This window comes from Corvus cornix, chromosome 2 (assembly GCF_000738735.6).
Source record: "Corvus cornix cornix isolate S_Up_H32 chromosome 2, ASM73873v5, whole genome shotgun sequence".
NCBI lineage: Eukaryota > Metazoa > Chordata > Aves > Passeriformes > Corvidae > Corvus > Corvus cornix.
Genome location: NC_046333.1, coordinates 32,027,155 through 32,054,661, shown reverse-complemented (window position 1 = coordinate 32,054,661; position 27,507 = coordinate 32,027,155). Strand labels below are relative to the sequence as shown.

Genomic DNA, 27,507 nt, shown 5'->3' with positions numbered 1-27,507 from the left:
CATGAGGGAGCTGAGCCGATGGGACTCCCTGGAGATAAGTAAGCACATTTTATAAAGTGAGAGGGGAGTGCTGGAATGAAGCAGCAGGGGAGAGGGGCTTGGGGGGGGGGTGGGTTAAAGTGTTAAAGTGGAACACTTGGAGTTGCCATTTCCTGCATGGATGGTGCTGAGAGTTGCATCGCAGCAAAGAGGCTCCAACGCTGCCTCAGACCATATCCTAGAAAAAAGGAAGATAATTTCCTCATGAGCAGCCAGGCCTTCTGACTGAGCAGGGAGAGCCATACCCAGTGTAAGACTTCAACAGGCCTTTTGTGACTCCAACCCTAAGTGATGTTTTTGAAAACAGTGTCAGAAAGGCACCTCTTCTGTACACAACATAGCATGTCCAAGTTGCTGTAGAGCCGAGGCCATTGGAGAGAGTAACCCCCTCACACAACAGGATGGTAACACTTCAGTACTCTCATCTGTCATTATTTTGTCTTTATTTGTAAAAGTTGTATAAAATGCCTTTCAAAATTGGTCTGGTGAAACGGGGAGGCTTTTCCAATGCTGACCAGGTTTCTGTATAGGAATAACATAGCAAGACATAGATACACAGCAAAGCAACCAAGCCAGCCAGCCAGGAAGGGCTGCCAACACAGCACTGACACCATGAAACCGTGCAGTGACGTGAGCTCACTGCTGCTCACCACTGCTGTCCACACTATCACAGAACTTCAGTATCACAACTCAGTAACCAGCCTCTTCACAGTGAAAAACAAAAATTCAGGAAAATTTACAAAAGCTACACTTCAAAATTTGAAACACTTTTATGAAGGAGGAATGACATGTCTGATGCCAAAAACAGAAGCTGATCGCTTCGCCTATTGCTACATATTGATCCTGACCACTTCCAGACTCCAAACTTTGCACCAGGCAAATCTACTTCTAGAATAATGAAGAATGGAAGTTTAATGGCACCTACTGCTTTGCAAAAAAGGTGATGCAGGTCTTCAAATAAAGCAAAAAGGCCTGTAGTAGTGTTTAGGGCTACAGAGTGGTAAAAGAGTCAGGCCTGTAGGCATGGCATTTTGTGGTAAAAGAGTGACTGGCACAGCCTCCTGGTTTTGAGGACACATTACGGGTGTGCATTTAGATTATAAGATGCTACTACTGTGGGAGGAGGAAAACCACTTTGCTTATGTAGAAGTCATGGGAGAAAGGCAGGGATCTCTCCTGTCAGAATAAAATCAGTCCAAAATTGTTCCTTTCTTCAAGGACTGTCCCTTTTGCATACCCCAGGGTCAGCAAAGTGAGCCAGATTTTTCCATGGTGTAGTTCAAACGATCCCTGCCCAGTTAACTCCAAAGACAGCTTTTGACTGTAATCCTTGGCTTGACTTCAGTCACATGTGGCTTTCTTGCTGTTTCTGGCAAAGGAGCCAAAACCTGGAGCATGTGTGTGCATGACTGACTGCAAATGGTTCCTGTCAGGCTGCTGCAACACCGTGTGTACTCTGCACAGCTCTAAAACAAAGCTGGGCAGGCAAAGTCCCCAGTGATCAAACTAGACAGCCTGAAGGAGGGAAGGAGAGAAAACAGCATACAGAGGCTGAAAGGCTTTCAGCTCCTGAACAATACTGACAACACAAAATTAAGGCTGCTGCAAGCAGTTCTCAGTCCCTGCCTTGAAAATAACTAAATTTAGTAAATTATGCTTGTTGAATGCATTTTCTTTTTCGCAGCAATCGGCCAGCCACTGCAAACAACCTGCAATAGTATCTGAAAGGCAGCTGCTTTTATGGGATTATTCGTAAACCTTCAGACTTCTTAGCCAACCATCAGTTTTTCCTCACAGATTTTCCTATGGATCAGAAAATGTGTTCTCAAGATTTTACTGTAATGTCTGGTAATGTCCTGGGTGTAAGACAAGGTTCCATTTGTTTCATTAAAGAACAGGATAAGGGGAGGGGGGATACTGTGGCTCAGGTCCATGCAAACATGGCGTGGAGGAAGCCTTGGCTCCATCTACTCACCTATGCCAGGCCTGTTACCAGTGGGCAAAGCAGCAGGGTAAGAAGGGGCAGAAGCCCTGTCCAAAGGCTCCCACTAGTTCCTGCCCAGCCTCTCCAACCACAGCTGCTTCCCAGGAGTTCAGAGGAGCCCTAGTAAAATGCTGTCTACTAAAACAAAACCCTTTGTCAGAATACTTAAATACTTTGCCTCAGCAATTCCATAATACTCCAGAATCAGAAAATGTAGTTTATGTAGTAAGTCCTCCTGCATCATCTAAGTTATTCATCATATGACTAGAGAAAGCTCCTTGCTGTAAGGAGCTTTCTCTCCTTTGTCTTGGATATAGCACCAGTAGTTAGAACAGAGGTAAAGATGGTTCAGAGTGGTGCAGCACTTCTGTTGGAACACAGGAATAGGGCACTTGAGAGTCGTCTTCTCTCCCCCAGTCACATCTTGTTTCTGAAACAGTCACATCTTGTTTCTGAAATGAGCTCTGCAAGCTCAAGCTTGCTGTAATGTGGGGGTACTGCTCAAAAATGTGACCTGGTCCTCTGTAGGCTCAGGCGACCCAACGAAGAAGTGAGTGTTGCCTGCTGTGCTGGATCATGGCCCTGTGTTCCTGAATTTATTTTGAACCATAGGTCATGAAATCACAGTTTTGCTCAATCCTCCTTCCAAAATGCTACCATGCTGAATTTTGTAGACAGACTATGCTTGCTCTCAAAGGAGGGAGGCCATTCCCAGAATTCAGCTTCCTGAAACATGTACTATACACATAAAGATGTGGAATGGTGTAATTCATGGGAATGAAGGGGAAAGCTTTGCTACCTGTTTACAGTCATTAAAACAGCAACCCCTACCTTTTTTTCTCTTTTTTTTAAATGATAATTCTCTCCTTAAAAAAAACCCTGAAACTTTTTGTAACATTATGGACTTTGATGCTGTGGCACAAAGACCTGCTTCTGTGCACTGTTTTTAAACTTTCTGTTTTCATTGCAATGATGACTAAATGGGAAAGTTATGCAGACAGCAGTGCAGCATAGTCTACCCCAGTTCTATTGCTATGAACCATGACAGCTATGACCAAAGATAAGGCAAACAAAAGTGAACTGAGGGGGAATTTCTCCTCTGTCCCCTTTCCTCCAGCTCTGAACCTGGGTGGGAAAAGGCAATATATTACAAGAGACAGCACTCAGCACTATACCAAGCATACAAAACAGAGTAGATGATTGGACAAATCACTGCAGAGGAATTTCTAAGCCAAATTTTACGAAAATGCACAATCCCTTTTAAAAATAATCAGTATACAATCACAATGCAGAAGGACATAAAGGGGCTTTTTCTGAATTCCACGTATTCTGGCCACTCTTCCCTCCCATCTCTCATAAGTCCCTTCTTGCAAGCTCTGGGAAGTTCAGCTCTACATTGTTGCACAGTAAGTGAATAGTGGTCTAATACTGTTAATTTATGAGATCCTGGAGCTCCTCATCAGTCAGCTCATTGACTTCCATGATCTTTTTCAAGTGTTCCATGTACCGGGCATGGTCTTGCAAGAAGTGTGGCACCCTCATGTTTTCAATCACAGCTAATCCTTTCAGGCGATCCACATCCTCATATGAGATCTGTAAGGAAGGACATGGGTCAATTTAGCAGTACAGTCCCGTTGCTTCTCTGCTGCTGCTATAAATTCTCTCCTGTAAATGAGAAAATATTTCAGAGCAGGGAAATTTAAAATCTTGGAGAAGTCTTTCAAAACATGAGCAACTGTCTGCTTCAGTGAAAGATGCAAAAAAAGTGTAATTTCAGCAAATGCCTTCATAATTCCTGATTGTGCTTTTGATTCCCTCAGTAAACAGACTTGTAGGAATGTGAATGAGAATCATCTACAGCAGCTGCAGGAATAGAGAGGGAAAGAATGGAGCACATGTAAGTCCTGGAATGTCTTCTCAACAAGGCAGAAAGATTTACACGAGAATAGAAACAATACTGTGCAAAAGACTAAGGAACTAGAAAGGGAGTGCAGAATAGGCATGGCACAGGAAGCAGACTTTGGGAAATGCATAGTGCCAGCTGACCTGAACTCTGCTGTTTCATTTTCACTAGTAAATGTGCTTATGCACAGCTAAATGAAAATGCATCTCTACTAACTAACTACATGAACAATACCTAAGCATCCCAATTTTAGGGGTTTTTTTTTGTTTTCCCCATTCAGTAGCAGGCTGGAGACTGGGTTTGCCTCATGGCACCAGAGCCCTCTGGGTACGGGTGCCGAACTCTCATTTTCCAGCTATTACAGGACCTGATAGCTTTTTTTTCTAAGGAAAATGGATATTTTTATCTTCATAGTCTTATGATTCTAAAAGCTAGGACTTCTAATTGCAGTAGCTCATGAATGATAGTCCAGAAAGGATGAATGCTTTGGCTCGGCACAAGCTGCCATGGAAGCGCAGAACAGGACTCCTTGGGGAGCTGTCCAGTGTGATGAAATTTGTGTGGTTGTCACTTTGTCTCCAAGCTGTGTGTTCTGGGCACCCTGCAGACAGCAGCATATGCACTGGCAAAGCCCACCAGCCTTGCTGTGCTTATTAACTGGCATGTTCTATTTCTTCACAGGAGGTTTGTGCCAGGTGGCTTGAGTGGAGCCGGCTCCTTCCAACCTTTTTGACCCATGTTTCTTCTAAGGAGCTGAGCCCTGCACAGTCTGGCTTCCCTGGAGGCAGCTTGCCCTCTTGGCAGGTGATGGTTTCTATTCAGCAGCATTTAAAGTGCACATGAAGGATTCAGCAATGTGCAAGGGGCATGGAAGGGCTTTCTGGAAAGACAGGACAGTGTAATCCAGATGCTAAACCTGATCCATAGAGACAGGTGCGTATCTCAGCGATGATAATTGGAGCAAAGTCCACAAAGAAAATCAATTTGCATCTGCGTACACAAGTGTGCTTTTCTAGTTGCAAGGACAAGATGCACCCAATAAAGAAACAAATATACACCTATGCCTAGGCTTATTCAAGTCACTAAGCTACTGCTGATTGAAATCATGTGGCATTACACCTAATTAACTTACTTAGAAGTGGATACAGAGGAGCTGTACAAAACCAAATCATCTCCTTTCAGTCTGGAGACATAGCACCACATGCAATTAAATTCTACCTCTTTTCCTCCCTAAAGAAAGAAAAAGGATCCTTCCCCCCTCATATTTATGTTCAGAGGTTTCTGTTCCTGCTGCAAACAAGAAATATATATCTGTAATCTGAGGTATGGTTTCAATGGGGTGCATTTCCCCAGTCCTTGCAATTGGTAAACAATGACCAAAGTTGACATCCTGAGGAGATCAAAAACATAATCTCATCCTATTGTGGAAATGGGTTGTTTTCTTTACCACACGTAAATAGTCATTGCACTAGATAAAAAACTCTGAGGCTAAAACAGGCTTACTTGTGCTTACTTGTGCTCATATGTTTCTTGGGAAACACAATAGTGGGTGGTATTGCGCTGCTTTACTTTATAAAACTGCGGTAGTTATGCTGTACTGAAGTGCACCCAATATCTGCATTCTGTTTCTCTTCAGTATTACTTGCATGCAGTCACCGCATGGATGTTCTGCAATGCTTCCCACATTTGATTATTTCCTGCAAAGTTTTAGAACTGCTCCTTTTAAGAAGCATCTTTTCTCACATTTCAAGTGTTTTCCTTAGTCACTTCTAGGTAGGTTGAACAGCTTGCATGTATCCACACCACACTCTTCTACACTGTAAGTAATGTCAGAAGCAACAGGAAGGCATGACCTGGAGGACGTGCCAGCGAAGCTTAATACTCCCTTTGGAACAACCTGATCCTCCTATTCCACTCTAAAAAAAACAAATAAATCCCCCCATTTAAAGTGGTGATAAACCACTAGGCTGGATCCCAGTGCAAGTTTTATACTTGTCTCTTTCATGAGACTATAGGGAGATATTGGAGCGGGCCCAGTGAAGGGTCACTAAGATGATTAAGGCACTGGAGCATCTCTCCTGTGAGGAAAGGCTGAGAGAGCTGGAACTGTTTAGCCTGGAGAAAAGAAAGCTCATGGGAATCTTGTCAGTGTGTATAAACACCTGACGGCATGGGAATGGGGCTCTTCTCACCAGCGCATACTGACAGGGCAAGAGGCAATGGGCTCCAGTTAAAATGCCCAAAATTCCATCTGAACACAAAACACTTTTGTACAGTGAGGGTGGAAAAACACTGGCACAGGCCACACAGAGGGATTGTGGAGTCACCATCAGTGGAGATATTCAAAGCCCAGATGGACATGGTCCAGGGCAAACTGCTCTAGCTGACACTGCTTAAGCATGGAAGTTGGACTGGATGATGCTGAGGGGTCTCTGCAGACCTCAGCTAATCTGTGATGCTGAGAGCTGACACTGTTCTGATACACAAATTTCCAGCTTGACTGCAGATGTCTGAAGCAAAAACATTCAGAATACATTTTAAGATCCCTTGATTTTAGAAGTTGTAAAGTCAAGCACTTATAAATTATCATGCTGCTAGAAATAAATTGCTTGTAGACCCCCTAATGTGGGAGCCATGCAATGTGGATCATAGTGCAATCTGTAATTTTATGAGGAATGACTTAGTATGTTTTTCAAGTGGCCTGACAATCCTGCAGACTCCCTGAAGAGAGACAGGCATAAAGCAGCAAAGGAACAGTGTGTGTGTGGAGTTAAGCAAGCTTAAAGCAAAACGAAACTTCAGAGAGAAAGTTGCAGGCTTATTTGACAGTGTGATTTTATTTTCAAAGCTTCCTGACTTGGTTCGGTTACCTAAGTAGCTCCTGCTTATCAACAAGGATGTTTCTGACAGTAAAGGGAAAACTTAAATGTGGACCAAAACCCCCTATCATAATATGCCACTTCCCTTTATCACCCATTGATTGCTAAGTAGGCAGAAATGTTGGTATACCAGCTCTAAATTCAAGCTCACTGTCAATTTGGCTCCCTGTTTATGTGAGTATGAATCCTGCTTTATGAACTGTGAAAGCTTAGCAACCCAAGGATTTGGTTCAGGAAGTGTGACAAAATTTCTGCACTTCTTAGGATGACTTGGAGAACAAACAAGCCATGACAGTTAGAATGGACCGAAAATATGTTCTGTGAATGTAGAAATACCATTATTCTGGGGGAAAAAAACCCTCATTTTTGAAAAACACCTGCCATCAGTGAGAGAACTTTGAGATGAAATACTCTTTGTGGTGAAAGGGGGATGCATTAATGTCAAATAGTTCATTTTGTTTTCTGGTAGGACCACCACCTTATCTAGTACCTGTCTTGTTTGGCCAAGGCAGTCTGTTGTGCTTCAAGTCAGGTAGTAACCCATAAAGGGAGGAAAGTCTGAGAAATATGACCATAAATCTTAATCTGATAAGTGAAGAATGAGGACAAGCTGGTAGAAATTTTTAGGACTTCAAAATACTTGCAACTTGCACAATGTAATTGAAGGTGCTATACAGAGCAGAGAATTCTAGATCAAAGTAAAACCAAGCACAATGACTCATAGGTTGTTACAGGCAGGCTTGCCGAAATAATAAAACTGTACCCTTGGGAATAATGAGTTCAGTCACCTTTCCAAGAGCTGTCAGAAGATGGAAATCAATGGACTCCCTGTATCTCAGGATTCGGAGGATGCCATCCAAGTACACCTGGTCCTTATTGAAACAGCCTGAAAGGAATGGAGATACGTTACACTCTATCACTGTTTGGTCAAGGCATGTTCTCAGAAGCCATTAAGAGCAGAACAATTTTATTTTTAAAAACTAGATATTTATATCCCTGACTTTGAAAACCTTTCCAAAAACTAGCTAGAAGGCAAAACCCACTAGCCAGTAAAAGAAACCAAACACAGAAGATAGTGCCTGTGAATAACCACAGGCAACATTACATCTGTAGAAAGCAGGTCAAACTGTGAATATGGATTTTTTCAAAGTTTTGCATTTACATTCCACTTCCACTAAAAAAAAAAATCCTTTACTGATTCAGCTTGAAGGTCTCACTCATGAGCATTTTCAGCCTTATTTTCCTGAGACCCCGTTTCAGAAAGTGTGCAGTCTCATTTCTCCCTTTGGCAAAGGTTTTACTGTGTGACATGATTAAGGAGCTCTGTGCATGTTCTGAAAGCCTCCCTGAAGTACAGAACCAGAGGAGACAAATAGGGAACTCACCTGGTTGTGAAGTGTCAGTCCACCCTCTCTTGGCCCGTACGCAGTAATCCCACCTAGTATTGGGGTCCTTGACAAATTTCCCCACGTCCTGGAAAAGCTGACTGAAGGACATTTGGCTGGCCTGGTACACTGTGTAGTAGAGCAGGGCAGCTCTCCAAAGAAAAGGGTCTTTGCGGAACAGGACGCTGTGAATGCTCGCTAGCCCCTCTTCTGTAGGGTTGATTGGTTTTAACCCGTGTTTTCTACGACCATTCCGGTTGCACCAAGGCTGGCTGTTGTTGTTAAAACCCCGAAAGTAGTGAGTTCCTGAAAAAAAAAATAAAAGGAATTTGGCACCTAGAACAGTAGCATCCAATGATTAACAAAAAAATATAAAATATATAAGGAGATACCCATTTCAGAACACTGAGCTGGCAGGACTGGGCACTGGGGAAAGTGACAACTTTAGCCTTGTCTACAACAGATAATTTTGTCAGAGATATTTACACCATGCAAATATTCACCTGCTGACTGCAAGTGAAATTCTTGAAAATGCCTAAGGAATGCAACTATCAGGAGAACTTGACTTTCTAAATCTGTGGAAAGGAATTTTCAGAAGTGTCTTACAAGCTGAATTGTCTCTGGCATAGGATAGGCATAGTAGGGAACAGAAGGAAGGAAAAGCAAAGTCAAAGGGCAGAAATATTGCCTCCTGAAGGTGATTAAACAGCACCACTGCAGCCTTGGAAGATGCTGTGTCCCTTACAATGGGACTAACAGTGGTTCTAGGCAATTGCAAGGCTTATTCTTCAGTTAATATTCAGGCACTAGCCAAGTTTATCCATTTTTTACGTGTTTCATTAAAACAGATGCACTGAAAAATTTGTAGAAATTTTCCACAGGGCTGGGCCAGCCTTGTGTAATGCAAAACCAAAGCAATTTTACACCAGTTTAGGGATCACTGGATAAATTCTTCATAGCTAAAGCATGCCTACATTTGCAAGCAGTGCAGCGTGACAGGAGCAGGTTTGCAAAGTGACATGGCTGGAGCCAAAGTTGAATGGTCACACTATTTTTGTTTCCTCTTTTGTTTTTTTTTAACTCCAGAGTAGTTAAAAAAAAAAATTGCTCTCGTGAGCAAAACGTCCCTGAGCAGTGACAGCACAGAAGGTATGCCCTGGAGCAGAACCTCTGGGCTAGCATCATCTGAAAGGATTACTCTTTGCTTGCTCTAAGATTCCCTTGGCATGGGAACCTCAGTGCAGTAAGTGGAACTAGCTGGTAGGCTTACTTCAAAAGCTTGCTCTGGCCTAAAATGCTAATGTACATGAACCCTAGGAATCCTTTTACTGCATGCTGCAGTAATAAAAAGGTTTCTCCTTCCCTTTAGCACACCTCCAGCACGAGTTCTTTGGATAGGGATGTTCCCTCTTTCAGTATCTGTCCAGTGCCTGGCCCATCACTGTGAAATAAGTAACAATGCATGCAAGTACTCCCCTTTGCCTGCAGAAGGGATGTCGTGCTCATACCAATTTCGTGCCTCAGCATCCCCTCCAGCCAGTGCTCTCGCGCAGTGGAGACGTTGATAGTGAGAGTGGGGCGGCCGTTCACCACGGTCATGGAGGCTCGCGACAGCAGGTCCTCCGTGAGATGGACCACAATCTGAAAAGGAGAGAGTTCAGGTAGAGCTGAAGGAGCTCTCTTCTCGCTCCTGTTCCTGCTTTTTCCTCTGGCCCTTCCATTATTTCACTTCTCTTTGGTCCCTTGCCCTCCATAACTCTGTCTTGCGATCAGCAATCACTTGAGGGACTCTGCTGGCTGAGTTTATCCTACTCACCTGTGCTACGGACAGAACCTCAGACCTCAGTGGGGTGGCTGAGGGTGAAGCCAGACCAACATGAGACTCAAAAATATAATACGGCAACACTGACTAGACTCAGAGGGCAGGGAGCAATTGCATGCAGAATAAATTAGAGAAAATTACAGTTTTTGAACTGGGTTGAATTATCTTAGTATTACTGAGAACAGAAAAATACTAGGTAAGCACACATGAATTGACTAGGCATCTATATAATTAGCTGTCTGAAACCATTTCAGTTGCAATTTTAAATCCACTTGAATGAGAGGGGGAAGCACTGTGTACTTTTTTCCTGTTACATGATGCAGACTTAGTAAGATTATTGAAATACTGGTATTGTTTCGTTCTATACAACAATATAGCACTTGCTTTCCTGTTCTCTCTTGGAAAATTGGTAATCAAAACAAAAACTGGGAGAGAAGGAAACTAATGCATATTGATATATTTTATCTTCAAAAAGCCTTTTTAAACAAGTGACTGAGAGGGAAAAGTGAAACTCTCTTTCTTGAAGATTAAGCACCCTCTTCATGTAAAGCCTAAAGAAACAGTACTGCTCAGGAGAGTACAAGGGAGAGTACTTAAAAGAAAGATCACTTTTTTTAGATCCAAAAAAAAGGACCCAGGGATCAAAGGTATGAATACAACACTTCCCTGTATTCAAAACTGACCATTCAGCTTTAAGTTCAACAGCAAACAGTCAGTCCCCTAAAACTTGTATTTAAGAGGCAAGAAAAATAGGTAAATCCCAAAGCATTTAGATTTAAAGGGCAGGTGCCACTTAGCTTTATTAAGACCCCTTCAGCTGGAGGGAGTATTTTCATATTTTAGACTATCCTGTATTAACCCTATTTTCACAGAAAAATAAAGCATTTCATTAAGAAGGACATGGGCTGCTGGATGAGGGTGTAGGATCCAGCTTCCATGAAGTCAAACCAAGCCAAAAATGAAGAGGGAGATAGAAGCACAGGAAACATAGAAGCACACCAAACATAGAATTTTTTTCTGCTTGCTCTAAACTGTAGTTTATTAATCCCACTCTTAGAAACACAGGTAAAGTCTGGTTATCAAGTGTCAAATCATAGTCTTGCAAAAATGTGTGATGAGTTCAGCAGTTTCTCCTAATAATATTATGTTTACCAATTAAACCTAGTTTCTGGGAAATTAATTTTTATTTCATTATTCCAGACTCCTCTTGCTTACTGCCAGTGATCTCATCCAAGTCTTTGACTGTGTCATCTGGTGATTTCATTTGGATCAATCCCTTTTTTATACATTCAATTTCATCTGACTTTTCCAAGCAATGTCATGTAACTTCATCAAACTGGTCTTTTAAAATCCTGAATATAGAAAATAAGTTTTTTTCACAGGGCTCTAAAAAATTAGATGGTTAAAGCCAGGAAAAAACAGCACTCAAATGAACTCAACAAGCCAACCTCTTTCAGACATTTTTATTCACTTATGTCACTTTCATTTGTGTTGCTTCTTATAAATCACTCTCTCGGGCTGCTGCTTATTTTTTTTGGCCTTTTCTTAACTCTTTCCTTTGGTGTAAATAATTTGATACAGGAGAACGGATGGCAGAACTGATGAATAAATGGAAATGTGCTGGTCTCCAAGTAGCTGAAAAAAGGAGGGAAGGAAGGGTGTCGTTCTCGGGTACTCCCAAAAGAAGCGAATTTAAGAACAAGCATATATGAATCAGGAAACAGGCTCAGAGAGATGACTGAAGCATTCACAATGAATTTGTGTCGTTTCAATTGTTCAAACATTAGACTGGGCATAGCCATGAGAAAAGTATGATGTAAGGAAAATTCTTGGAATTAGGGAGGAAAGGCCTCCCAGAGGGTCTCTTGGGTCCATCCATGGGTAATGTCCATGCCTTACCTCACCAAGACAGCCTTCTTTCACCATGTATTTCCTGACGTGATTCCAGATGCGACTTTTGGTCAGCAAGCTGCCTCCAGTGGCCTGTTCAAATTTTTCGTAGCTTCCATATTTCTGCAATGTCCGCTTCATAATATTAATGGACTATGAAATGAAAAAGCACAGCAAATAACGCACTAAGATCCCCATGTCAGACTGGCATGTGTATTCTTTCTCTCCTCTCAATCTTTTTTTTTTTCAGTTTAAAATCCTTCTTTTCTTAACTCATTGGCAGTCACTATCAGGCTGTACTCATTTAATACATGCTGACACACTCTGCAATGAATTTATACCATCTTCAGACGTACATTAATGCCAAAGTACTGAAAAAAGGTTCAGATCAACTCAGACCCACATACGCCAGCGTGATGATTAGATGATTATCAGTCCAGTGAAATAGTACCAATTTTCTCTTTAATTTTGGCAATGTTGCACAACTGCCTTGTAAAACAGACATAACAGGTCTCCAGGACATTTGCAGTTTGACAGCATGTTTCTTTTTATGTTTTTCCAAATAATTTGAAAAAGATCAACTATTACTGTCATCTTGCTTAATTTCTTGGCATTTTCTAATTTAGGAACATGATTCATGAACCATGATTAAGCAGATGTGTAACAATATTTTTAATGATAATACTTCTACCAAAAATGTCTCCTTACAATGTATCCCTTGTACCATGGGTGTCTGTGTCAGAAAGGAGGAGAGAGAGCAGGAACTTTATTTACAGAACTTTCATTTAAACTTTTCATTTAAACCACAGTAATTCTTTATAACCCCCCAAAATTAAGGCCTACTTCATGAAATAAATAGAGTGGTATCAATGATTCTCTTATGTATTGCTGCTAGAAGAAGTCCCTTGTAGGTGCAAAGCTTAGCATGATGCCCATAACCTAAATATTCCTACCCCTTTCCCAGGAATTTTATCCTCAGCCAGCAGCCTGAACAATTCATGGTAACAGTTCTTCAGTTTCCTTTGCCAGGTGCCAGATCCTTAAGATATTTATGTTACCTACTAGTTGTTTGGTATATCAGATTTCTATGAACAAATAAATAACTTTATTTGTTCACTCTGGAAAAAGTAATCTCTCAATCAATCTTCTAGCATGAAATTTGTCTTCACAACTTGCTGATATTAAATTTCCATTAAGTCTATAAGATTAAACACTAAGTACCCACTCAAATTCTAGGATGCCTAAGTTCATTTGAAATGAAATCCCAGAAGACTCTCCTATCTTAGCTGGAGTGCAGGTGTTTTCTAAAACCATCTCATCACAAAAAACAGTGAGAAAATAAGCACTGAGTACACATCAAACCTCCTGCTTGGCTGGCTGTAGCAGCAAACTCCCTGGAGTGGAGACCCAAGTTCTAGCTCTTCCTGCCTGCCTGTAGGCACCTTCCTGGGCTGTTCAGGATTTCCCTAAAATGCTGTGAGACACTTGAATCAACAGCACAATACAAACAGCAGGTTTTCAGACATAGGACCTCCTGAAAAAGTACATACCCACTCTGGCCTCTCCTACCTCAACCTGATAGAGTTCACAGCTTCAAGGGGAAACTTCTTTATGTGCCATGCTAGGTAACCCATATCCTGGCATTCCAGCCATATCCAGATAGGTGTTGCAAGTTTGAACTCCTGCATACTGAGAAAGTCATTAAGTTTAAGCCTCCTCATTGCTGAACAGATATTCAGAAATTACTAAGAAGGGTGCTCACCCCTATCACCTTTTCTCTTGACTCTGTTTCAAGTGAAACAGAAAAAAGTCCCAAAAATTCTTTCCAAGTGGGCAGGTGTGGCTCTGGAAGCACTGAAACAACAGGGAGAGCCATCTCTCACACACAAATCTCTGGGGAGTGGCAGATGGCCCTGGCACTGAGAGGAGCCCCATCCCCAGTGACGTTCCTGGTGTTGACACTTACTGCCACAACCATCCCAGTTGGGAGTGGTCCCTGGGGGGAAAAGATTTGGGAAATGTTTGGTTTCCAGGCACTGACTACAACACCAAGCCCTTAATTTGGGGTTCTGCACTTGTCTCCAAGGTGAGATGACTCAGTCAGGTGTTGCAAGAACTTGATGGGAAAGGGGAAAATCCAGACCAGCATGCCAGCTGCTGCCTAGTGCAGCATCCAACTGTGAGCTTATTTTCCAGCCTCCAGGCCAGCAGAACACTGGTACTGCTGCAGTTCCTAAAGCTAAACTGGAAACTCTTCAGCAACAGCTAAAAAAATGGAAGAAAAGAAGAACTATGTGGCTGTACCAGGTTACAGGTTAGGAGTAATAATTCCTGTTCTTTTCAATCTTACCTAAAGGTCTGCCTATCCCTCTGATCACTACTAAAGAGTGCCAAAAGAAGTAGCAGTCCCAAGACAAGCCCCCCTGCACAGCAAACTCCCCTGATGCTCAAGAAAGCAATAACTCAGAAGCGCTAACAAGAACAAGGCAAGCCTGTTTAATTGACTGGTTTAGGTTATGGTGGTGTTGGCTTTTTAAAACAAATTATTTACAGCCAAGCAGGTCTCTGAATCCCAAGTCACCCATGGTCAGCAACACAGTTACTTGAGAATTATTGTAGAAATATGTACTGATGAGACTTCTCCTGAGGAGTGTGAGGCAAGCAAGTCAGAGAAGGGGCTCAGTGATCTAGGAGTCAGCCCCCTATTTCAGTCAGCTCATACATTCAGAAGCAGCTCTGCTGCAAAAGGGTTTCAGTCTCTGCTGAGATTTGTAAGACAGACAAGGCAGATGCACACCATCGGTCTTCTTCCTGCATAACTTATCTGCTGGGGGGGAAGAAGTGTCCAGGGTGCATCATTAGGTAAGAAGAACACTAAGAAGTACAAGATTGAGCTTGATAGTTTAATCAACAGCCATAAAATGGTGGCTGTTTGGGTCAAGAGGAATGAAGGGAGGAAGATAAGTGCAGATTTTTGAGGCTAGTCCACTCAGGCTGTAGTATTTTGAGTTTTATTCAGTGTTTGTAGGGGCTTTTCTTTTGCATGCTTGTTCTTAGTGGTACAAAGATCACTTTAAGGTAATTTAGAGCTGGTAGAAATATTTTTAATTAAAAAATTTTTAATTACTTTGTAAAGAATTAAAAGTTAATACTCACTGGGATTTTGTACAAGACTGTGTTCTGAAACCTATCTTCCTACTGTGGTACCACGAGAAGTGATCTATAGTCTCCTCTAGGGGAAGAGAGAAGTTTGTGTCAGACCCTGAGAACTTAAGCCACTTGGATGGCCTGATATGCTTTGTGTTATGTATTAGCACACCCTATCTATAAATCCTGGTTAAGAAGGGAATTTGTTGCTAGTGGAGAATGAAGTGGTTTACAATTAAGTGGTTTTTACAGACAGTGTCACGTTCTTGAATCTTCCACATGCCTAAGCTGTGACATCACTTGGACACAGCAAGGGATTACTCAGTGTTGAATCCCATGTTGTTTAGCCCTCCAGCTCCACCTAAATTCCTTCCCAACATCTGATAAATTTGCTAATTGTAGGCTACTTGTATTACTGCCTTAAAAGGTGTCACACAAACACTTGCAATGTGGCATAACTGGTTAATTTATTAAGCCAAAACTGCTATACTCTTATGAGTACAAGGGAAGAGGATGTATAACTCTTTCATGGGGGGATCACTCATTCAACAAAATGGTTGGGGGTTTTTTGTTGGGTTTTTTTTTAACATATGTAGAAATAGAATTCTTGCTGCCTTGTACAATTCAAAGAAACAGGTTACCTAAAATTGCAACTTGCTGATTTGGTTCAGCAAATTGCAACTGCTAAGTTCATCTGGTCTGCAAACACTGGGAACAACTACTTCTAAACAAGTATTGCCACCTCTAGCATCTGAGTAAAAATAACAAACACTTTGAGTGTTAAGAAACTGAAGTGAAGGACAAGTAGTTTGAGCCATAAAACTTTTAGAGCACACAGTTGCTGCAGTGACCTTGAAACACGGTGATAAGAGAATTAACTTCGGTAATATCAGATACGTTAATCAATGTGAAAAGTGCAAATCTGCATGCTACGTTCTATTCTCAAGTTTATTTCCCTAAAGGCACATATTGTGTGACTCATGAAAAACCTTATTATGAAGAAAATATCACAAAGTAGAAAGAGAGAAACAAACAGAGTAAAGTACGAGAAGAAAGACACTAAAATTAGCATTTTTCAAATGTATAAATAACTCAAAAATGTTTTCTCTATGTCTGTGAAAAGTCAATCAATAAAAGTGTTGGACTGTGCCCAAGGTTTAAAAGCTTTGAGTTAAGTAGAAGCATGGGGTAAAGTGGGTGCTCACAAGCCTGTGTGTTCCCCACTGCAGCATTGCTGAGTTAGTGGTTTGCAAACCCTCAGCGCTCTTTGCCTTTAAAAAAATAAATAAATGGGGCAGAGTGCGGTTTGTCTTCCAGACATATTTCAGTAACACTATATTAACCAATTTCACAGACATGCACAAATGCAGAAAGGGTAATAAGTAAACACAATCTGTTTTAATGTCCTAGCAGGCTATGCACAGCTGTGGGTAAAAATATTTTTGACATGACTGAAAAATTCTCTAAAATTCTGAAATGTCAGGTTTTGAGCTCATTTCACTTAAGCATCCTAAAAGCCCCCTATAAAAATGGTGGGTTCAGTCAGTAAGAGCTGGGTTTACAGCTTTTTACTCCTAAAAGAGCAAGTGTCAGCTGCCATGAGCACCTTTTGTAGAAAAAAATAGGAATAATTCTGTTCACAGATACCAAGGCTTTCTAAAATAAGTGGAGCAATAAACAGAAGCCAAAAATGTTTCAAAAAACCCCAACAAAACTGAATTGATCCTTTTTGTAGCAAAAAGGATGACTACACACAGTTGTGGTTTTTTTACTGCAGACCCAGCTCTTGATACTGTGAGTACTTTTTTTGCAACTGCAGTCATCCTTTCTGAACTTAACTTCCTTTAAGATACCTACGTGTTTCTTCTGACAAGTAAAATCCTTGTGGAAAAAAAAATAGAAATGAAGAAAAAGCAAGTGCTCCTACAATACTTGCTGATTAAAATTTTGATTAATGCTGCTTTTTCTGGATAGTAAATTTGCATGAAATTAAATTCAAATTTGCGTGGAGATGAAAATTTCTAAAGCTAGTTGTAGATAAAAGAGAGAGAGTGACACCTGCTGGGCTTGGAGCTGTGTTAAAGCTGCTGGTTTGGGCGTTTTTAAGTGCAAGGTATTTTTGTTTGGTATTTTTAGGAGCTAAACTTTGAATGCATGCTTTTCTAGTGACTCAAACTAAGTCTTGTGAAACAATTTACATCTTCCTTGTTAATTGTTAGAAATACCATACTTCATTGAATATTAAATCCTTTATTGCCTTTTATAAAGTTGTTACAAAGCCTTTATTTTTCCCATACTTTTTATGGACAGGAAAAAAAGGTAGAGTTACAAATCAGAATAATATTAAGGAATCATTCATTATTAAAATATTCAGTATTTAGGCTTAGGGGTTTTTGTTAAAAGAAGGGTAAACCAAAGACAGCCTTGCTCCAGAAAATCATCATGCATAAAAGGACTTTTAAGGCTCTGCTAGCCCACACTGAAAGGGATCATGTGTATTAAATTTGGCTTGTCAAATAAGTAGCTGTTGATTTGCTGTCATCTATGTTGCTAATATTGCTAAAAAAATCATAGGAAAGCCTATTAAAAAGCTCTAGTCAAGGAGCAGTTTTATTTGATGTCATTACAATTTAGTTCGTTGTTTAGAAGTATGGAAGAATATTTTAAGAATAGAACAGCTGTTCTCTTTTCTCATAAAGAAAATAAATTTTTAATGAAAACCCAGAAGCTGAGTTGTCAAAATATGCAGATATTTTCAATGTGAAAACGGAGAGTATCAATACAATGAAGTAATGGGCAATAACACTTCTGTGCATTCTTGGATTTAGAAAAAGAAAAAAAAGTCAGTCTGTTCACAAGTCAGGAATCAGTTCTTAAAATCCCTAGTCCTTTTAATTCACATATCTTTTCTGCCAGGAATTTTAGTTTTAAGTGAAATATTCATATCACAAAGAAGTCAAACTCATGTAAAGGCAGGATGTCTTCCCAAGTTAAGTACCACTTGAAAACATGAGAGTTTAGAAAAGCAGAGTTCTCTGTTTAGAAAAGCTTGTCAAACTTAAATAAGATCTAAACCATTCTAAAATAAAAAATCCTCTAAACCATTTAAAAATAGCAAAAGTGGGAAGAATACTGCTTCTGCTACTATATAGGTAAGCACTGGGTTTTGTCACTTAGGTCAAAGTTGAAAGTAAGGCTTTTGTCACTGTTGAGGTTTTTTTGTAACTCAGACAGGAAGCCAAGGCAGTTACACAGAATGGGAATGTCTGTAGCTATATTATCAGCATGGCTGCATGTTGTGAAAAACCAAAATTGTCTTCTTAAAATTTACCTCTCTCTGGAATGGAATTTGGCTGTTGCTTGATTGAGTCTAATGTATATTCAAATACCCTTTCAAAGTTGATTAAAACAAGGAACATCAACATATGCTTATTCAATAACGATGACCTCAAATAATTGCTATCCCCTCCCAATCCCTGCATCACCTAGAGGATTGGCAGGATTTCTGTGCTGCCTTTTTCCTCTGCCTGTTTAGGCACTGTATTTTTCCTGTACTGGACTCTGCTTCTTTGCCTAAAAAGCTTTCTTGATTTAAATTATGCTTCATGTAAACCCATTTAGAAGGAACCATGCCTTTGAAATCCTGTAAATTTTAGGAAATTTTAGGAAAGCTTAAATTTTTTTAATAAAAAAGATTTTATTTCAGTTCTACTAGTGCATTCTCATCTTTGATGCATTTTTAAAACAGCAGGGGAGAATGAATGATTTTATTTCAGTTCTACTAGAGCATTCTCATCTTTGATGCATTTTTAAAACAGCAGGGGAGAATGATAAGGAGGAATTACTTGCTATAAACAAAGCCAAGTATCATGTAGGTATAGGAAAAAATAATCAGTGGAAAAGGAGGGAGAAAAAGAAGTAACTATACCTGTTTAAGAAATCTGTCAGATGCATGGCTGTGCTTAGCTAACACATTTGGCAGAGCAGGGTTTTCATACTGAAATTGAGGATTGTACGTGAAATCTGAGTTGAAAAATTTAACCTTCTCTTTCTCCACATTGGAGGGCTTGATTGCAGTCAGTAAGCAGAGTTTTTGGCCAGAGGCATCGCCTTCCTTCCCGTGGCTTTTTGAGGACTGGGATTGCTTTGGCTTTGTCAGATTAGAATGCTTTTTAGTTCGACTTCTGGGCCGCGGGGGCAGCCCCGCGGCGCTCCCTGCGGCCGAGGCGCCGCCGGCAAACCTCACGCTGGTGGCCCCGGGGCCAGTGACCAGGAGGGGCGGCTGCCGGCCAGGGCAGCACCACCCGCCGCCCAGCAAGGGCAGCGGCACCTTGATTCTGCGGTGCTCGCTGCCCCGCGAGGTGGACGAACACCGGGTGGTTTTCCTGTGTTTCTTGTGGTGGGCGGATGACTGCTTTTGTGTGTGGTGTTTCTTCTCCTCTTTGCTCTGCAGAAGGACGTTGTAGCTACTGGTTCCTGTTGTGAAAATGTCCTTAAGGATCCCAGAAGGTGGATGCTGGAGGCTGTTTTCATTATTAATGTTCAGCTTATGAACTTCCAGACTCAGGAGTGATTTCCTAGAAAGCTCTGTCTTAGGCCAGTGAAGTTTTTCTGTATTTAGGGGGAAAAAAAGAAAAAAAATGAGGACAAACTTGATTTTCACAGGGATACTAATCTTAAGGACTCAAAGCTACAACATAAAGGAAACACAAAATGTCTTAACTGCAGTCACATTACACTAATCTTGACTTCTAGGCATAGGGGAGAACTGAGTGTGTATATCACTTTTGAACAACTAGACTGGGACTTGTAAGGTCCAGCTATACAAATATTTTATGCTTGCATCTCCATGCACAACTACATTGCTGGCAGCTAAGAACTAAGTTGTTTAAAAAAAGACTCTGCAGGGCTTCACGAGCATTTACTACTACATTAGAAAATGTATAGTTTTGAGCTGATTGATCTTTATCATGCACGGAAGGCTTTCTGTATGCATAAAGAATAACTTAAAACATGGGAAACTGTATAGGAGCATGTGAGCAGTGTTTACAGTGAAGTCCCACAGGGATCTGTGCTGCAATACAAGCAGTCTGGTGTGATCTCATCTGCAAAATCTGATTCACAGAATTTACTCTCAGAAAAGGGTGAGAACATTGGAAAGGGCCAGCCACAGTGAACAATTTACAACAGCGTATGGATAGTAATATATGTTTAAAAGACTTCGGTTTCACGTGTTCAGTCTTAAAACAGACAGTAAGCTGTGTTTGAAGAGGAGAGAGAAGAGAGATCAGCTAGTTACACTCCTGAAAACCCTTAAGACCACACTGGTTATTTCATCTAATCAAAGTTGTTCTACAATAACTGCTGGCTTTCAAAAAAAACACTTTAGAAGAAACACTGTAAACTAAAATGAATGCAAGAAGCAAACAAAGTTTCTTTAATGAGTGAACCCTCCTTTCTTGCTCTGACCCCTGGCATAGCCTTCAGGGGAGACTGGTCCCTGGTGCAGAGCAGCTGCACGGAAAAGTCATTGAGGATTAAAACTGCATTTAACATTTGCGCTGCCTTGTTAGAGAGACGTGACCTCGCTTCACTGGTTCTAACCATCCCCTCCTCTTGACAGCCAGTTCCTCCTAGAACAGTAGGTGAGCTGAGACTACAGGTACAAATATATCGTGTCACCGAGAAATGTTTCCTATTTCTGTACCTAAAACAAAAGGATTTGTGGAAGAGGAGATGTGGCTGGAGCATGATTAAAGCCTGCAAAAGGCATTTGAGCATCATCCCACAGTTATACATAGCTGAGCAGTAATTGCTTTACATACAGTAATTATACTCTGAATGGAACACTAGCAAGAGATCATTAAAATGCCTCCAAGGCAGGGAAAAAATCCACAGTGGCTTAATTCCAGCTTTATTTTCACAGTAAAATTAGGTTTTGCTCCCAATGTAAGCACTATGCCAACGCATTTCATGCTGTTGGACCTCTGTCAGTTCCATGTCAACCTGTGCTCTTCAGTTCTCCCGAACACCCTGTCCTAAAAACAGACTAGAGGTCCTATTTGCATGAACATATGAAGGGTGATCTGCAGCCTGAGTGTTTCCTCCACTGGAAAGAAGAGAGATAGAAGCATTAGATTATTCTCTTTCACTAAAGCATGTGTATCCTGTGGAAACTCAGTTTTCTTCCATGGTAAGTTTGTGAATCCCCTTTCTATGCTTGGCACAGAACGTGCTCCTTGGCATTCCTGTTCAAATTCTGTCAGATCATTCTCATCACATACATGACAACCTGCCTACATGGCTTATCTTGCTTTCCCATGAGCTGTCGTGGTGAGAAACCACAGCTCCCCATCACAAGGAGAACAACATCAAACTAAATACATAAGAGAGATACATTTTTTGGACAACAGAATAGGATGACCACTCTCATATTTCTTGGCAAGTATTTGAGACTGACTTCAGACTTGTATCAACTATTACAGTATGTGAATCCTTACTTTTAAGAAGGGTAAATGAAAACTAAGGTTTCCAGAATGTCTGAACACATATTCAATTTCTGAGCACATGACTTTGCTTAGGTAGACAAAATTGAAATTGGAAATTATACAGCTACTTCTTAAAATATAGCCAAAGAAATAACATCACACTAGAGGCATTAACACTTCACCTTCTCCAACACAACCTTCTCCAACTAATCAACTTCTAAAAGCCACAAAGAATATAGAAGCCTTAAATTGCTGCTATAATGGAATAATTTGAACTAATACCACACATGTATCTACGAAGTGACAAATAGAAAAGAAAAAAATGGAAACTGAATTCAAGGAAACAACTCAAAATGACCTTAAACCACCTATTCCCTCCCCCAATGCTTGTGTCAATCTAATACCAAAAACTCATGACAGCAAGCTGTCAGAGCTAAGAGGTGCAGTCGGCCAGTAATAAATGCATTTATATGTAGACAATTGCTGAACGTCGTAAGTCAGAATTCTCCTGGAAGTGTCACAAATGGTGGTTGAGTGCTGAACATGCACTGGCAGGTTTCACATGCACATGGCTGGTATCAAAAATAGTTGTCCCCAATCTGTAGTTACTTTACGAGTGCAATCTTGTAGCAAAGTGATTTTTCAGCTGCCAAACTAAGTGTGGCTGTCCTTAATTTTCTTCTGATTAAAGGATACCGTTCCATGCCTATTTGTGCTGGAAACCTAGAATCAACAGGTAATCCAGCAAATCTGAAATATTATAATAGATAACAAAGCAGTTTTCACAGAAGTCATATAACTGCTGTTCTAAAATTTTGTAAAAGTCTTCTGAATATCAATACGAAATAAATTAGAAAATAATATTTGAGACTGTCAAATTATGTTGCAAAGCACCAAATTTAAAGTTCTTTCTCTAGAACATTTGTTTAAGCTATAACATATTTTAAACTCTCATCTGTAAATCAGACAGCATCAACTAAACTAGGAATATACTGTCTTCTAGCAAACTTGACTTACTATATCCAAGAGTTTCCAATTATTAGCAATGCCTGGTGATTGAAAAAGAGGTCTAATATTCTGAATATAAAACAAATTCATTGCACCTCCTGAAAAGCTGCTTCAGTATTTCAAAAAGTACTGAGATACCATGCTGCTAAAAAGTTGCCAGTTGTAATGGATTATCAACCCAGATTAATTGCTTGGATTGCTTAGCAGTGATTTCCAGCTTTTAAATTCTGGATACCATTGAACAGATGACTGGAGATTACTTCTAAAAGATATGAAAAAGGCAAAGTGAAAACCACCATGCTATGATGTAACACCATCCTCCATACCAGGATACAGATATCACGCTACAGATCCCATAGGTTTTATCTTTTGTATCTCATCCACGGGTGTTACACGTGTTCTGAGAAGTACAAATCCGAATTTGCTGACTTTACTTATTTCTGGTTTTGCAGTAGAAAACTGCCAAAGAACATATGCCCAGGGCTCCAGTTACCTTTGAGAACTTCCCTCATGTAATTTATGTACAAAGATTCTTTTCATTGTTCTTGCCTCCAGACGCTCAACAGTCACAAAGCCACAAGTCCTTCAGCAATTAAAAAAACCCTGAAAAACCACAACAAAACTAATACAGTCTCTTCCTAAAGATTCTCCATCGTGTTTACTTCCACTTATTTATATCTTGTTCCTTTCTGCAACAACACATTAATAAAAACATGGTCCTAGAGACATAGGTGAAGTATTACATGAAACAATCTGCCACATTTGCAGCGCAAGGTGATGTAGACATAAGCAAGGAGGGGACAGAAGGGCTGCTTGTCCCCCTTTTGTCACAATTAGGGTACCAAAGAACAGGAAACCCTCCTGTTAATGGCAATTTGGTCTGTCTTGGGCCAAGAGGGGCTCTACCCCTCTTTAGAGCCATGGTGTTCAGCTCCTGCTATCCCATAAGGTGGGCTGGCAGGGCAACCACCCCTGTGAGTCTAAAGAATCTCACAAGACAGCAGGTTGTGCCCTAGCCAAAATCCCATCATTGTCAAGATATCAGTTGGAGCTGGCAGTACTGGACTTACTCCATCCTGCAGATGCAAGTGTACTACATGTCACAGAACAATTCAAAATACCACAGGCTTGATTTTGCAAAAAGAGGAGTTTTACCTGTAACTTCCATTTATATACAGGTAGCTATTCCAGTGACACAGCAGTACTGGAAAAGGGATGGAGTCCAAGACTGCTAACAGTGAATACGTGGGAACCACAAATTTCATTACGATTCTGCACTAATGAAACACTTTCCATGTATAAATTGCATCCCAGTCACTAGCCTTGAACCTTGCACTATTGCAGACACTGCCTAATCTTGTCAGAGATTATTTGTTAGAAAAAATGTTAGATTTTATGTTATATTCAGGAGCCAGATTATTGGTCTCCATCCTTTAGAAACTGATGGATTGAGCTAATAAGTCAATAATACGTGTGGTAAAGTCCCAGTGTATGCATTTTTCTAGACTTTGGAGAGTGTTGTATAAATACCTTCCTCTAGGCTACAGGGCAGCAACTATCCAAGCAGCTTCCTAAATACCTGTTCCATAGGTGGAATGAGGTTAATGACAGGTATTTGCGGGCACAAATCTCTCTGTCTGGCTAGCCTTACTCTAAACTCGCAGACAGCTCCTGCAGTTTCCGAGCAGCTGTCACTCAGGTTATATATGCACAATGAACAAATCCTTTCCAAACTGCACGTGTGACTAAGGAGCTTAGCAAACATTTTCATGGAGGACTTTCTCCTGTCCTAGGAATGTAATGGTCTGAGCCACTACTTTTGTTTTTCAGATTACCATTACCATGCTAGAATATGGTTGAGTTTCTTTTTGCTCAAAATCAGAAATTATTTCAAGGCTGACTTGAATTTTCAAATTTATAAGAAGGCAAATAATGTATGTGATCTATCTACAAGCAATAGTTAAGTCTGAAACTGAGAGATGAGAAAGAACTACACAGATGTGACAAGTAAGATTCCTCCTTTGACACACTGCGCAAAGGTACAATTACATTACAAAGAAATAATTATTTCCAATATTCAGACACTTAGAATAGACTCACAACACCCTGTAGTTTATGAGCTCTAGACTGTATGGTTTGTGTGTGCAGAGGGCTATAGAAAGAATATTCTGAAAAAAAGCAGGCAACATAAACCTGTAATGTTCCACTGCCACTCAAACACTACAGGCTTATATTTGTGGCATAACAGAATCTGACCAGAGTCCTATCCTCTATTTCCTCACCACTGCAAACACCTTTAAAGTTTAAAAGCACTCCAGTTTTGAACAGAAGCTGTCAGGCAACCCGAACTAGAATGTACTGGAAGCTCTGTCTATAATGACTGAAAATGGTTTAACAGTAGAATTAGGCAATGAGTTTTGTAAAAACACTGACAGAGTTACTTTCTATTTTCACAAACATCTTAGTTAATAACTTAGTTATTTCCCTGTATATTGGGAACTTTTACATTTAACCTAAGACTTTTTTTTTCCACAAAAAATATCCACCTATTTACTTTCCTCCTTTAAAGGTGTTATCTGTCATTCAGCTTTTAATTCTGAGCTTCAAAACCAAGGGCAGGTTTCAGCTATCAGCCAACTTGTATATCTGATTCATTAGCTGCCGGGGTTTGTAAGTAGCTCTGGACTTTATAGGACTGATTGGCAGTTTGGATTTTCTTCTTTAAAATGACAATGTTATTTGAGATGGACTCTTTCTACCTTAAAAAAAAAAAAGTATGGACTGACTTGTGAGCAGTTTCCTGCATGTTTGCTTCTACTATATTGAAATACAGTATTATGTAACTGACTCCAAATTCGGGTCCTTCAAATTAAATTACATGGGCACAGTAATAATCAGTAAAAGTGAAGACTTGGCTCTAATGAAATCAAGCAACAAACTCCCACTGATTTAATAAACTCAGGATATAAGCACAGAACACTGATTTATAGGCAGACTTGCACAGGACGAAACTCTCATCCAAACAGATCTCTGGCTTGTTCTACTGCAGCACAGGTGCAGTCAGGAATATTTGATGGAGGGATATTGACTCAAAATAACTATCTTTCACGAAATCTCATCCTTTAAGATTGCAGTAGCTATTGCACATCTCCAAGGATGCTCTGATCAATCCCATGAACTGTATTTCTGTTTCCATTATCAGAAGTAACACTCTAGTCATATCCATGCCCAGATGGAACAGCATATCAATTATGCAGAGAAAGAGTAGCTGTAAGAGATCTTAGTTATGATTGCAAGGGTACTGAATGAGGGCACACTAAGACACCTCCAGCAGATTGCTTGTAGATAGATTTCCCCATGGCAAAGTAACATTGGCTTGAGCAGCTGAAGTAATGACACATGAAAGGATGTCAAATTTAAACAAGGAGAACATCTGTTTTGAAGCAGCAACTGTATTGTAGGTTTTCCTGCATTCCACATGTACACAGCACGGAGGACAGCGGTTTTGTGTGGCACCTGTCTATATCATCGTTATATAGTCATAATAAAGGTTTTTATACACGCATACTATAAGGATTTGTTAACTTCTCTGAGGACGCAACAACGGGTAGAGCCAAAGCGTATAAGACACCAGATATAATCAGCAATAGTTTTATTAGCATTCTTCCTTGCATGGTCTGTCTCTCGCTCCGGCGGAGCGGGTGTCACCTCCGCACTCCCCAGTGTCCCGGGGCAGGGTCTGGGTCAGCAGGTAACACGCTCGCTCCTTATATTCACCGGGGGGACTCCCGCTCCTGGAGCCAGGCAGGTGTGGAGCCCCTACCCTCGTCCCCAGGGACCAGGTGACACCCCACCGACACCCGCGGCGCCGCTCGGGCGATGCTTCCCCGCTCGGCAGGGAAGAGCTGGCGGCCCGCCGGCTGCCCCGGGCGCCGCGGGGACCGCGCCTCCCCCGCTCCCGGTACTCACCGGTGACACAGATGGACTCCAGCATGGTGCTCCGCCGGGCAGCGCCGCCGCTCTGCCCCGCCGGCTGCCCCCTGCGCGGTGGGCTCCTGGGCGGCGAGCCCTGAGGGGAGGCGGCAGGGAGGCAGCGCCCGGCGCCGCGGGATGTGCCCGCGTCGCCGCCTCGGCGGATCCGGGGAGCGCGGCTGGCCCCGGGCCGGCAGGCGGGAGCCGCGCCGGCAGAGCCCCCGCCCGCCCGCCCGCCGTTGCAGACTACAAGTTCCGGCGGGCTCCGCGCGGCCCGTGCGCTGGCGGGGGCGGGGCGGGGGGGCGCTGCACCCTGGGATCTGTAGTGCAGCGGCCCGTGTCCCGGGGCGCCACCCCGCTGACGCCAGCGGGGAGCACCAGCCCGCCGTATCCCACCGGCACGGCTGGCCCCAGGTGTCAGCAGCATCGGAGAGGCTATAGCGCCAGCATTTGCAGGAGTCTAGCGAGCATAACTCACGTACAGTGGAGCGTTGCAGTCCTCTGATAATTATCAGCTACCATCATCGCTGCAATTGGTAATAGTTGGTGTGATTGGTAATTATCTGCTGGATCTGTGGCAAGCAGAGGAAAGACTGCTTGGGACAAAGGGTGCTTAGCAGGATATGTGCCACCCTGGGAGATGGGTCTCATGCTCGGGGATATCCCATGGAAAAAGAGGAATTGCATCAGGGCAACGGTTTAGGGAGATAACTGATGGTTATCATACATTGATAAGTAGTAAATAGAATTCAAAGTAGAAGACAGACTTTATATTACACCCTCCTGTCGCCTTACTTGTCATGCAATCTGTTGCTTTGCTTGTGAAACCTTTCACTCCTTGAAATACAATCTGTGCATTTTAAAATTGAACACCAAATAGGAACAAATTATTTTATCTTAGCAATCATGGCTGTGTAAGCCATTGATGTAGGCACGGTGTAGGAAGATTCTGTACTCTTCATGCAGACTTAAGGGCATTACTGAAGTCGG

The 27,507-nt window shown here is 41.5% G+C and overlaps 1 protein-coding gene across 1 annotated transcript; it reads right to left on the bottom strand.

Moving 5' to 3' along the window:
• Window positions 1–455: 455 nt before the first annotated feature.
• On the bottom strand, window positions 456–26,676 carry KIAA0895 (KIAA0895 ortholog). The gene is made up of 7 exons (XM_039548491.1): window positions 26,515–26,676; window positions 18,978–19,660; window positions 11,912–12,055; window positions 9,699–9,831; window positions 8,191–8,496; window positions 7,594–7,691; window positions 456–3,616 (listed from the first exon to the last, which is right to left on the bottom strand). The coding sequence occupies exons 1-7, from the start codon at window positions 26,537–26,539 to the stop codon at window positions 3,455–3,457; spliced, it is 1,551 nt and encodes a 516-aa protein (XP_039404425.1). The 5' UTR covers window positions 26,540–26,676; the 3' UTR covers window positions 456–3,454.
• Window positions 26,677–27,507: the final 831 nt, after the last annotated feature.